Source organism: Hylobates moloch, unplaced genomic scaffold (genome assembly GCF_009828535.3).
Source record: "Hylobates moloch isolate HMO894 unplaced genomic scaffold, HMol_V3 SCAFFOLD_3, whole genome shotgun sequence".
Classification (NCBI taxonomy): Eukaryota; Metazoa; Chordata; class Mammalia; order Primates; family Hylobatidae; genus Hylobates; species Hylobates moloch.
The window spans coordinates 73,843,852-73,856,955 of NW_026652278.1; the positions used below are offsets into that span (position 1 = coordinate 73,843,852).

Below are 13,104 nucleotides of genomic sequence, written 5' to 3' on the forward strand. Positions count from 1 at the left end.
GTTGGAACCTTAGGACAGGGGTTGGGTCATCTGGTCCCACAGAGGACTCTCTTCTCTAGCTTGGTGGGCAGGTAGGCACCAGCTACGTCTTCTACACCTCCTGTGGTGGGTGCCTCTCTGTCACCCAGAGCAGCCACCATGTTGCAACAACGTGAGTTGTAGATTCTTCCACACTGACACTCTCTGACATTTATCCCCAAGTCCATCATTCGTTTGTTGAGCAAGTATTAAGGGCATTTTGCCAGGCACTGGGGCACAGCCACCTACAGGACCTCTGGGCAAGAGAGACACTCAGATGGGGAAGAAGAAACCACTGACTCACAGGATGTCATGTGGCCGTGAGGGTCACCTGATTTTCCAGACAGGGAAGGTGGCTGGAGGGTGGTGCTCTCTCCTCTTCTCTAAATTGTCTCTCCCGGGAGAAGTTGTCTTGTTCCTTCACCAACCTGGCTCTCCCACCTCCTGCACAGGTGGCAGGTTGTCGATGGTCCAGAACTGAACACTAGGTGTGTGTTCTGCTCTGAGGGGAGTACGAGGACAATGCCACCCAGGTTCAGCCTCGGAATGCAGGGGCACAGGGGGCTCCTATCTGGAAGTGCATCCTGTTGACTGTGTTCCTCTGTCACATTGGGGCACACATTGGGGAGCACAGCCCTAACCCAGGCGCCAGGAGAGACGCAAAGGGGGAGTTAGAATCAGACCCCTCATAATGGTGTGAGCAAGAGGCTCTGAAAGTGTCCCTGGAGTTCAGGGGGCACATGTGCTCCAGGAAGAACGGCCTCAAGGGGAGGTGGCCTGTGATCTGGACAGGCAGAACAAAATGCCCCTGGATGTCAGGACGAGAAGGGGCCCAAAGCATCATCTGGTTTTGTGGGTGGGAAACAACAGGGGCAAATGAGGAGAGGTGGGCCCCATCCCGGTGTTCAGGTGACCTGGCATGTGACGTTGGCAACATTGAACGTGTTTCCCGTCTCCTTTCTCTCCCACCACAGCCCAACTATGGAAACCAGCAATATGGACCAAACAGCCAGTTCCCCACCCAGCCGGGCCAGTACCCAGCCCCCAACCCCCCGAGGCCACTCACCTCCCCCAACTACCCAGGACAGAGGATGCCCAGTCAGCCGAGCTCCGGGCAGTACCCGCCCCCCACGGTCAACATGGGGCAGTATTACAAGGTGAGTCCCAGCCTCGCCACCACCCACGGGGCCCCTTCCCTGCTAACCACCTCACACCCCTAACTCCACCGGGATCACTCTGACCCTGCGTGTGTTTGCCCCAAGGACAGCGAGGGGTGGATGATTTCTGAACGTCCCCATGTGTTCAGGGTGAACTTCGGTGGCCAGAATATCAGAGTGGCTTTTCTCAGTTCCTATTCTCACTGGTCTCAGATGATGGTTTTTTTTTCTCCTTTTCTTATTCACGGCACTCACAAAATAATAAAGGAAATATATTTTATTAAAAAAACACACACCCCCTGTATATATTAACATTTCATTCTGAACTTTGTCTCTCTATGTGCAGGTGGGCACTAATATGTTATAAAATTGTTATTACAGCTATAACTTTGAATCTGTACCTTTTACTTAACATGACATAATAAGGATGATACTTACTGCTACTAAAGCCCCTGGGGTTTTTACTTTTAATGGCTGCCTAATATTCTGCTGAGATCACCATATCATATTTTATTATTCCTTCTGTTAGGTATTTGGGTTGCTTCTGATTTTTCAGTTTAGAAATAATACTATGATGAGTATCTTCAGGCATATAGCCTTTCCTTTCCTTAGGATTATTTTCTCGGGAGTAAAGAAGACACTTTACTATTTCACATTTATTTGCCAAAAATCATGCTAATTTATTATGGCCATCCACCGAACAGGTTTACCATTTTTGCTCCAACTTCAGCATACTAGGTGTTGCTATTTTTGTAACTTCTGTTAAATTAATAGCTAGTGACAGAGAGAGGCAAAACACCGTCCCTGAGGTGTAGCTGTCCCGCCCTGCTCACTCCATAGCCCAGCAGTGGATGGGCCCCTGTAGCATCCCCGTGCTCCTGGCAGATTTTACTGTCCGGAGGGAGAGCGGGCTTCTGATGGCTTTTCTGCCCCCCACTCAGTGTTGTTTATCTTGTTTTAATAGCCAGAACAGTTTAATGGACAAAATAACACGTTCTCCGGAAGCAGCTACAGTAACTACAGCCAAGGGAATGTCAACAGGGTATGTTCCAATTTAATTTACAAATTCTAAGCCACAGGCAGTTGTTGCCTCTAAAGGTTCTCACTGTTCCTGCTCCAGCCTCTCTGGACGTTCAGAGGGGCCTATGGGTGGGGTGCACTCCCTGGTCCCCTGTCCTGGGGACAGAGATGCTCAGGACTGAGAATCCACGGCTCCAGGTGGGGTGAGCCCCAGGGTAAAGTGTCAGCCTGGCTAGTCTTGAAAACAAGGAGTGGGAGAGGGGCTCCTGGGGAATACCTGGGCCCCAGATTCTGCAGGCCCCGACTCCACCTGGGGACCCTGATGGAGTAGGCATAGAGGGTGTGTCCTTGAGTCGTGATGTGGGATGCCCACCTGCTCGGGTGACAGGAGGCCTGGGCTTCATTCCCGCTGTCCTGTCCTCCAAGGGTTGTGCTGAGCAAGTCCCCAGCCCTGAGCCTCTGTGTCCCCATTTGTCACATGGATGAGCAAGGGTCTCCACATGCACCTGACACAGGAGCTCAGTGGTGAGACCCAGATGAAGGGTGGGGAGGCCCTTCCCAGGGCTGTCTTCTGAGCACGACAGAGATCTGTGAGAGAGAAGGGTTTCCCTGTGGGAGGCTGTCCTCCCAAGGGGCATGGCCCCAGGCCCCTGGGATGAGTGTGGTGTATGTCCGTAGCCATGGCCCCTTCTGTCTCCATAATCCCATTACCTACATGTGTCTTCTCTTTCCCTCCAGCCTCCCAGGCCGGTTCCTGTGGCAAATTACCCCCACTCGCCTGTTCCAGGGAACCCCACACCCCCCATGACCCCTGGGAGCAGCATCCCTCCATACCTGTCCCCCAGCCAAGACGTCAAACCACCCTTCCCACCTGACATCAAGCCAAATATGAGCGCTCTGCCGCCACCCCCAGGTGAGGGCCCTCCCTCGCTCTGTTGGGCAACTCCACTTGGGCCCCCAGTGGGCTGGGAGCAGGGGGCTTAGCAGTCAGGCTGCCTGGGGAGTGGGCATGCAGAAAGGGCAGAGACTTGAGAGCAGGTGAGATACCCAGGGGCACATTCAAGGTGGGGTGGGCTGCTCACAGACAGCCCTTGTCACTGCTGCCTGCGCGCCTGGAGGCTGGGAGGAAAATCTATACCCAGCCGTGGAAGGAGGCAAGGAGGCCGGGGGGAAGAAGAGGGGTTGAGTAGCTGGGGTGGGGCCGTGTAGAATCGAAGAAGCCATGACTCACTGGTGTGCCCTTGGACTGGCTATGTCTCTGGCCCTGTTTACACACCCCTGCCTTCCTCTGAGCGTGCAGACCAGGGTGAGCAAGTCCCACCCACAGCCCCGGAACCCATGGTGGCTGGGGCTTGTGGCTCACCCACCTCCTCTCCTCGCCCCAGCCAACCACAATGACGAGCTGCGGCTCACATTCCCCGTGCGGGATGGCGTGGTGCTGGAGCCCTTCCGCCTGGAGCACAACCTGGCTGTCAGCAACCATGTGTTCCACCTGCGGCCCACGGTCCACCAGACGCTGATGTGGAGGTGCGTGTCAGGGCAGGGGCGCCAGCCCAGGCGGGATGAAGGAGGTCCCCTGGGATGGCTTCCTTGGGCCCGAGTGGGGCCCTGGGCAGGTGGTAGCAGCATCTTCTGACACCTTCACGTGTTCAGCATCATTGACTGGGCCCTGTCCTGCGGTTGTCATGGGAAGTCTGCAGGTGCATAGGTAGATGAGCAGTCAAGGTGTCATGGCCCAAGGGCAGGGAGCAGCTGTCACTCACCCCAGAGGAAAAGGTGGCTGGCTCAGACCTAGGCTGGGAAGCTGTGTATCCCATCTGAGACCATGAGCTGACAAGAGGGAATGCAGTCAAGAATTCAAGTGTGACTCATGTGGCCAGAGCCAGGAATGCAGAGATGAGGCTGGTGCAGGGGCCAGGCTTGGGTCAGGCAGGCCCCATCTATTGCAAGGGGCTGACCATTGGGCAGGGCTGTTGCTCAGACACTTAGGCACGTGCTGGAGCGCAAGGTCCGAAGGTTCCCTGCTGAGCCAGGCCCATGCTCAGCACCTTCCACATGTGACCTACTTTGATCTTGGAAATGGGCAACACTTTCCCTTTTGACAGAGGAGGAAGCTGAGGCCAGAGAAGTGAATTGGCTTGTGTGAGTTCTCACAGCTAGCCAGGGGTGGAGCTGAGACTTGGGCCCAGGTCTGCAGGATGCCAGAACCAACCCTGGGGGTCTCCACCCTTCAGTCCTTCATCCTCAGTCAAGACTCACACTGTCTCACTGTGCTTGTGACTCAGACCCCCTTGACTGCCCAGTGAGCATCTCCAGGGCAAGAGCTGAGTCTGTGCCTGGCATGTGCACACACACCCCTGCTGTTTTCTTGACCATGCTGAGCAGGCTGGGTGAGGTGGCCACAGATAGCTGGTGTGGGCATTGAGAACACAGGAGCTGCAACGCTCAGGCAGGAGGACAGAGGCCCCTGGCACGGGACAAACCACTGTGCTGCCTGCCTGCACCCTGCTCACCCATGCTCCTTACTTGGGAGTGTCCTGGCCTGGGAGGCCTCCTCCTCCTGGCTTGGTTGTCACGCATACGTGGTCACTGCTGGTTCCCGACACTCCTCAGTGCTGTGTCCTGGGGGGCCTCCTTGGGGAGTGCTCAGAACCAGAAATGGCCGTGGCCTGGGAGGACAGCTCCCAGCAGGTCTAGAGATGGGCTTGGCTGGCCTCACAGCAGGTCTTGTCAAATGAGTGCCTGTTCCTTTGCCCCTCTATCTCTGTCCTGGGATCCAGGAGTTGATCCCTACAGCGAGGACAGTCCAGGGAGATGGGAGCTAGAGCTGTGGGGTGTGACGGGAATGATTGGTGTGCGGGGGTCTTGAGGGCAGTTTGGGTGTAGAGGGAGTATCCAGAATGGGAGAGAACTCAGGCTGGGGGAACCATTGGGGTCAGGGATGGGGTCCTGAGGGTCTCGGAGGTTGTGGTGTGTTTAGAGGTATGTGACCTGGCTTGGGGTCACAGAGGCCATGGACAGCTCCCTGGCAGAGCTGCCCTGAGCACCCCCATTCCCCACGTAGGTCTGACCTGGAGCTGCAGTTCAAGTGCTACCACCACGAGGACCGGCAGATGAACACCAACTGGCCCGCCTCGGTGCAGGTCAGCGTGAACGCCACGCCCCTCACCATTGAGCGCGGCGACAACAAGACCTCCCACAAGCCCCTGCACCTGAAGCACGTGTGCCAGCCGGGCCGCAACACCATCCAGATCACCGTCACGGCCTGCTGCTGCGTGAGTGTGGTGGGCCAGGGGCAGCGGTGACACGGGCAGGCCCTGTTTCACGGCGTGGAAGTGTGGAATACCCTGCCCCCCTCTGGTCCTCAGCCTTGTCCCTGGGTCACCACCCCCTGTGCCCACAGCCACCAAAGATACAGTGTCCCCTTACCTGTGCCCAGGGCCTGTTCAATAACCTTCAAACTGTTGGGCCTTCAAAGCCACTGTGCCCTGGCTTCAGACGTGGCTTCTTCCCCTGGCCACTTGGCCTCCGTCTATTCTCCACACATGCTTCCGATTCACCCCTCCTGGCCCCTCCTCCCTACCCTTCATTCATTGGTGCAGTTCTGTGTTCCTCAAAGCCATGTCCTGCTTGCCTTATTCACTAGCAGTTGTCATTGTCAGCACCTTTTCCCCCAGACCCAACTCCCCCAAACCTGGAGTTAACACATTCCCTTCTTTCCCAACCCTTTTGTCTTAGAGTCACGTATGGGGGTCCTTCCAACCTGTGACTTGTTACCTAGGACCAGCTCTCAGCCACCCTCATGTCCCCTAAAGATCAGGGCCCAACACACAGGGCTTGCTCAGGCCCCAGTGGAAGTAAATTGCCTGCCCCACTCCACTGGCCTCTCTGTGGAGGCATGGAGAAGGAAACACTCTGATCCACCCTTGTGAGCTTAGGGGCATGGAGGCTACACAGAGATAGGGGTCATAGACCTGGGCAGCACATCCCATTCTGGCTGGGGAATGTGATGTGCTATGTGAGGCTGCACAACTGTCAGAGTGAGGCGGCTGATGGGTGGATGTTTGGGATGTGCAGTTCTGGAAGGCTTCCTGGAGGAGTGAATCGAGGGATGAGCACCCTGGCAGGAAGGGCTAAGGACACATGATGGGAAGGCAGTGGTAGGGGAGGTTAGGAAGCAAAGTGGGACCCAGGCCTAAAGCCTTGTGTCCTATAACCTCATCCAGGGAGTATTTTAGTGTCAAAGTCCACCTTGTCGATCTGCAGCAGAGGCAGCCTTTCCGGAGTAGTGCTCAGGCTCACAAGTCCCAGGACACACCCTGGGGGAGCCTCCTAGGCCGGCTGTGGGATCTTGGGTGCAGTCTAGGGCTGCTGAGGCTGCAGGCAGGGCGGGGTATGGGGACAGTGCACAGGAACTGAGTGCTCTCTCCCCGCAGTCCCACCTCTTCGTGCTGCAGCTGGTACACCGGCCCTCCGTCCGCTCTGTGCTGCAAGGACTCCTCAAGAAGCGCCTCCTGCCCGCAGAGCACTGTATCACGAAAAGTGAGTCAGGGTGGGGACGGGGGTGAGGGCCAGACTCCATCCCCGCCTGAGTTTGGGACTGAGAAGCAGTCACCATTCACCTGGAACTGACCTTTGCCTCCGTGCATGTCACCACCGGGCCTGGAGTGTCCCTGAGCACGCCCCATCCTGAGGCTCATGCCCTCCTCCTGGGGCTATTCTCATGAGCAGAGAAGCTGGGTGCCATAAGGGCTGGTGGGAGTTCTGGGACCTGCCTTGTGTGGAAGAGCTGGCAGTCCAGCTTGGGAGCCAGAACAGGCATACCTGCAATAGCAGCACAGGACATGAGGCAGATTAAAACAAAATGTCAGGAAGCAGGCTTCCTGGAGGAGGTGATGACCTAGGCCAGGCCTTTAAAAGATGAGAGGATTTAGAGAAGAGGAGATCTTCATCAGGCAGAAGGCATGGAGGGTGGATTCCAGATTGGCCTCCCTACTTCAACAGCTCATGCTTTTTGTTTTGTTTTGTTTTGTTTTGTTTTTTGAGAGGGAATGTCGCTCTGTTACCCAGGCTGGAGTGCAGTGGCATGATCTCGGCTCACTGCAAGCTCCGCCTCCCAGGTTCACGCCATTCTCCTGCCTCAGCCTCCCGAGTAGCTGGGACTACAGGCGCCCACCACCATGCCCGGCTAATTGTTTGTGTTTTAGTAGAGACAGGGTTTCACCATGTTAGCTAGGATGGTCTCAATCTCCTGACGTCATGATCCACCCACCTCGGCTTCCCAAAGTGCTGGGATTACAGGCGCGAGCCACCGCACCCAGCCACGCCCAGCTAATTTTTTTATATTTTTAGTAGAAACAGGGTTTCACCCTGTTAGCCAGGATGGTCTCTGTCTCCTGACCTCGCGATCCGCCCACCTCGGCCTCCCAAAGTGCTGGAATTACAGGCGTGAGCCACCACACCTGGCCAGCTCATGCTTAAACTCAGGAGAGGACTGGGCACCATGGCTCATGCCTGTAATTCTAGCACTTTGGGAGGCCGAGGTGGGAGTCCAGGAATTCAAGACTAGCCTGGCCACATAGTGAGAGCCTGTCTAATTAAAAATTAGCCAGGCATGGTGGCTTGTGCCTGTGGTCCCAGCTGCTCAGAAGGCTGAGGTGGGAGAATTCATTTGAGCTGGGGAGGTCGAGGCTGCAGTGAGCCATGATCAAGCCACCACACTCCAGCCTGGGTGACACAGCCAGACACTGCCAAAAAAAAAAAAATTGGGATGGAGGGACTTGGCTTGGAGTCCCCTTTGAAGGAGACTCCGGGTGTGGACTCAGGGGCCCTGTGCAAGAGGTACAGGGCCACTCTTCACATTGCTGCCCTGAGCCCTGGGATTCCAGCAGGCAGCTGTCCGTTTCCATTTCCACATGTGCAGAGTGAAGTGCAGGAGTGCCTGAGGGGGCTTTTCACTGACCCAGTAAATCAGAGGAGTGCCATAATGACTTTCCATGAGCTTTGCAGACATCCCCCTTCCTCACGAAGGCAGAGCCTGCTCTGCAGAGATAGGGGAACTGCCACAGCCACCTCCTCGGGCACACACACACCACACGTGTCCCACATGGAGACAGCAGCCTGGGCACCCAGCCCTATGACTGCCACACTATGGGCCCTCTCAGTGTTTGGTGTGGGCTGGGAGGAGGACCAGGACTGCCTTGCCATCCTCACCTGTCTGTGCCTCCTGCCCCGCAGTCAAGCGGAATTTCAGCAGCGTGGCTGCCTCCTCGGGCAACACGACCCTCAACGGGGAGGATGGGGTGGAGCAGACGGCCATCAAGGTGTCTCTGAAGTGCCCCATCACATTCCGGCGCATCCAGCTGCCTGCTCGAGGACACGATTGCAAGCATGTCCAGGTGAGCGGCCCCAGAAAGCACAGCTTCAGCAAGCCACCTAGACTCTGGCTGGGATGGTGAGGGGTAGGCAGACGGGCAACAGGGCCTGTCCAAACACTGTCCTGAAGGACGTCATGGAGATCAGCAGCTGGCATCACTCATTAATTTCAGCCATCATTTATCTTTGAGCATCTTTTCTGTGTGCTTAAGGCCAAAGGGGCTACAGAAATGGGTTTGGACAGCCCCTGCCCTGGCAGATGGCAGATGCCAGCTGGAAGTCCCACACACATGGCAGGGCTGATTGGGGGCCCAAGAGCAGGGACACCACTGTCCAGTTCATGCCTCCGTCCAGGGCCTTGCATCTGGCCAGTGTTCAGGAAGTAGCCCTGGCGTGAGTGGCAGTCCCAGTCTGAGCAGGCAGTGACAGAGCAATGAGTGAACATGGGCAGCCCAGCCTGGAAGAACAAGGAGCCGTCCTCTGGAACCTGGGTGTGGTGGGCATGCAGAAGGGGCCCAGGGCTGTCACCTGCAGCTGGTCCTGAGGGTGCAGTGGGACAGGAGCTTCCCCTCCTCCCTCCCAAAGAATGCTGTGGGCAAGAGGATGCTCTGGTCACTTTATCTGTCTGATACGGATCGATGAACTTGATCAGACTTGTCTTCGGTGCCTGGGCTGGGCTGAAGGGGCTACCCCTGGCCTCTTTGAAAGGGGCTATTACAGGGCAAAAAACAGTGAGAGTCAGCTGGGGTGGGGACCAGGAAGGCTTTAGGCACAGGGTCATTTGGGGCATGGGAGGTGGTGTGAGGGATGCTGGGGTGGACTGCATAAGGGATGCATAAGGACTCTGCGTGGTAGAAAGGTAGCATTGCTTTCACTCCACCCAGCCCCAGCCCTGGGTTTCTCCCACAGCCTATCTTTCTCTCTGGTGGGGTAGTTATTCCAAGGGTCTTTGAGGCACATCTAGGCAGTTTCTGACAGTCCTGGTCTCACCTGTGTCTGTCTGTCTGTCTGTCTGTCTGTCTGCAGTGCTTTGATCTGGAGTCATACCTGCAGCTGAATTGCGAGAGAGGGACCTGGAGGTGTCCTGTGTGCAAGTGAGTGATGCCCACCCCGGTGGGGGCTTCCCCCATCCCCCAACCACAGAGGGGAGGGGCCAGCTACCCCCAACCTCCACCTGCCCTAAAAGCAAACCAGAACCCAAACATGGCCAGAGGGGCTCAGGTTATGGGGGCTCCAGGTGGTCCCTTGGTATCACGCGGTCAGAGTCCCCCTCTCTTGTGCCTCCAGTAGTAACCAGAAGCAAGGGTGGGACCCCACTGACACTGAGGTGGATGGGCTGTGCCCCCACCTCCTTGGGTCCTGGAGCAGAGGCCAAGCTCCCCGTCTCCTTTTCCAGTAAAACCGCTCTGCTGGAGGGCCTGGAGGTGGATCAGTACATGTGGGGAATCCTGAATGCCATCCAACAGTAAGTGGGGCCCCAGCAAGGGGCAGGGGGTGGGAGGGGACGAGGCCTGGATTAGAGCAAGGTGAGCAGGTGGATAGCCCTGACACAGCCCTCCCCTCCCAGGCCAGCAGACCGTGACCCACATCCCCCACCTCTCTGTCCCTTACCCTTGGGGGCCACTGGATCTGGGGACAAATGAACTTCCCAGAAAGCATGAAAGCCAGCCACAGCAGGAGGCTGACAGTGCCCCGCCCCGACCCTCCACCTGCCGCTCCCCACGAGGGAGCCCTTGAGGCCAGCTGCCCTGTGCCCAGCCACTTGCTTTTCTAGCCTCAGTCTCCCCATATGTCAAACATATATAGAGAAATCCCTGCCAGGCTTCCGCCTTGTCCATAGTGTGGTGAGAGTGGGGGCAGGGGCCTCAACAAGGTCACCTTGGTGTCTGTCCAAGTTGGAGGTGCTTTTATGCCCAAAGCCAGGCACCCCAGAGCCTCAGCTCTGCCACCCTTCCTCCCCCAGCTCCGAGTTTGAAGAGGTCACCATCGATCCCACGTGCAGCTGGCGACCAGTGCCCATCAAGTCGGACTTACACATCAAGGACGACCCTGATGGCATCCCCTCCAAGCGGTTCAAGACCATGAGTCCCAGCCAGATGATCATGCCTAATGTCATGGAGATGATTGCAGCCCTGGGCCCCGGCCCATCCCCCTACCCCCTCCCACCTCCCCCGGGGGGCACCAACTCCAACGACTACAGCAGCCAAGGTGGGTGATGCCAGGCAGGGAGGAAGGGAGAAGGAGGGCAGCCCCAAATCCCTGCAGGGGCACAGAGTTTCTGTGCTGATGGTGGCAGGGGTCAGGGGTGTGGTTGAAGAGAGAGAAGTAACACATCCCCCAATAAACAATTCCCAGTTTGCTAGACTTGAGGGTACATGGGCCTAGCCCAGGGGCTTCAGAGCCTGCCCTGGTGGGAGATATGACTGCTGCCTCTTCCCAGCCAATCTCCTCTGGGGCTGCTGGCAGCACACACCCACCCCGAGTTCTTGGCCTTACGCCCTCCCCTGTTTTTTCCGTGATATCTACATTTCCCTGCAACTTTCCCGCCCTCCTAGGGACAGAGTCCAGGTTCCTGGAGCCTCGGCCTTTGACCACCAAGGTCACCCACTGGCCCTTATGCTCCCGGCTGCCCAGACCAAGTTTTACCCCTACTGCCACTGATTCCTGGAAAATACCCCCCACTGGGTGGTAGCTGCCCCTGGGATCCCTGATCTTAGGTCCCCATGAGAGGCCCAGTGAGGTTAGGCCACCTAGCCAAACTCCCACAGTGTGCCAAGGGCCAAGCCTGCCAGCCTGCTGATCCTCTGTCCCTTGCCATCTCCACATGGTGGAGGGCACAGTGACCAGGGAGGCGGAACAGCTGGCTTCTGCGGGTGTCATCCTGAGTCTGCTGCAGCTTTCTTTGTGGGCTTGGCAGAACATGCACCCACTCTGGACCTGGGGCTTGCTGTGTATGAAAAGGGCCCCCATTGGGGAGTAGCTCAGCAGGTCTGCTATAGGCTCAGGCCGTGTCCCCCACTCCCCACAGGAGCCTGGCCTGCCCCCTTTCTCCCACTCTGCCCCCTCCTCCATAGCAGTAAGGGCAGCACATCCCCTGGGGTACCACAGACCATGGGACAGGGCTGCATGGCTGCTCTATCTTACAGCCCAGAAGCCTCAGGCTGCCATGACCGACTGCAGCCTCGCAAGAGGAAAAGGAGTTGGCTTGTATTTTTACACACTCTCTGTTCCCTGGGGGTGGCCACTATCCCTCTGGATGACCCCCTCCCCTCCCCATCTCATCCCTTCCTAGGCAACAACTACCAAGGCCATGGCAATTTTGACTTCCCCCACGGGAACCCTGGAGGGACATCCATGAATGACTTCATGCACGGGCCCCCCCAGCTCTCCCACCCCCCGGACATGCCCAACAACATGGCCGCCCTCGAGAAACCCCTCAGCCACCCCATGCAGGAAACTGTGAGTACCTCCTCCTCACCCCATCCTCTTCCCCAGCCTTTGGGGTTTTGATGCCTTGGGATCTGGATACCCTGTTCCCTCCCAGGCAAGGCAGAGGATGAAGAATTGGGTGTGTGGGCTCAGAAGGGAATAGGAGGAGTCTGACTGAGGCTAGGTCGTGGCCTGTCAGTGTCCTTAGACTTGGCCGTTTTACCTAGGATTTCGGATTCTCTGGAGATGGGGGAAGCTTCATGCTCTTCCCCAAACACTCACCACCCCATGCATACACACACACACGTGCATGCACTCGCCACTACCCAGCACACGCCATCAGCCCTCTCCTTCTCCCACTTGCACACTCTTACACTCACCTAACACGGTTCCAGCCACCTCGACTTTTGTCCCAAACCCAGGCACTTATTCTCCAAGGATCTGAATTCAGGGTATTACCACCTCCAACAAAAGAAATGCTAGGAAGTCTGATTATCTGAAGAGCATTCACTTCTCGTTCTGTTTCACACTTATTGACATATGCCCTGTGTGGCTGAGGATGTCCCTGGTGGGGTAAAGTGTCCTGTGCTGTCCACAGGCCCTCCCTTCCTGTGGCCCCAGTGGGAGTGGCAGGAGGCCCTTCTGTCCCCTGGAGTCCTCATCCAGTGAGTGCCACATGGTTCCACTCATTTTAACAAGTGTTTTCTGAGCTGTGCTCTGCGCAGGCCATCTGACAGGTGTAAGCAAGACAGACAGGCCTTGTGCTAATGGAGCAAAACTCCTGGCAGTGCGTGGGTACAGGAAGAACAGTTGGGGTTTGGAGAAACTGAAGCCTCCAGTGGCTGAAGTGGTGTGTCTGAGGTCTCAGTCATTCTGGGCTCTCATCTTGGGGAGGAGGGGCCATCGCCGAGCACGTGGCTGTGGGTCCTGGGCCACACCAGCCAGGGAGAGGGCCCGGGGTCCTGCCAGTGTCTGGCAGTGGGCTTGGGTGGCCTGCACAGGAAGGAGCCTCTGGATTATACTGCCTTCCACACACCTGACATGGAATTGCCTCAGGACTCTAGGTGAGGGAGCAGCAACTTTCCCTCAGGACCCCAGGAGTCCA

General features: G+C 56.9%; 1 protein-coding gene across 7 annotated transcripts in view; it reads left to right on the plus strand.

Moving 5' to 3' along the window:
* The window catches only part of ZMIZ1 (zinc finger MIZ-type containing 1), a 246,166-nt gene that overhangs the window by 225,238 nt on the left and 7,824 nt on the right, over positions 1 to 13,104 (plus strand). For all 7 annotated transcript variants that reach the window (XM_032141309.2, XM_032141271.2, XM_032141279.2 and 4 more), the window contains 11 exons: positions 993 to 1,175; positions 2,140 to 2,217; positions 2,934 to 3,108; positions 3,581 to 3,722; positions 5,260 to 5,470; positions 6,632 to 6,737; positions 8,433 to 8,593; positions 9,597 to 9,664; positions 9,967 to 10,035; positions 10,534 to 10,778; positions 11,863 to 12,029. In XM_032141309.2, coding sequence (XP_031997200.1) covers positions 993 to 1,175; positions 2,140 to 2,217; positions 2,934 to 3,108; positions 3,581 to 3,722; positions 5,260 to 5,470; positions 6,632 to 6,737; positions 8,433 to 8,593; positions 9,597 to 9,664; positions 9,967 to 10,035; positions 10,534 to 10,778; positions 11,863 to 12,029 — 1,605 coding nt within the window. The remainder of the gene's footprint in view (positions 1 to 992; positions 1,176 to 2,139; positions 2,218 to 2,933; positions 3,109 to 3,580; positions 3,723 to 5,259; positions 5,471 to 6,631; positions 6,738 to 8,432; positions 8,594 to 9,596; positions 9,665 to 9,966; positions 10,036 to 10,533; positions 10,779 to 11,862; positions 12,030 to 13,104) is intronic.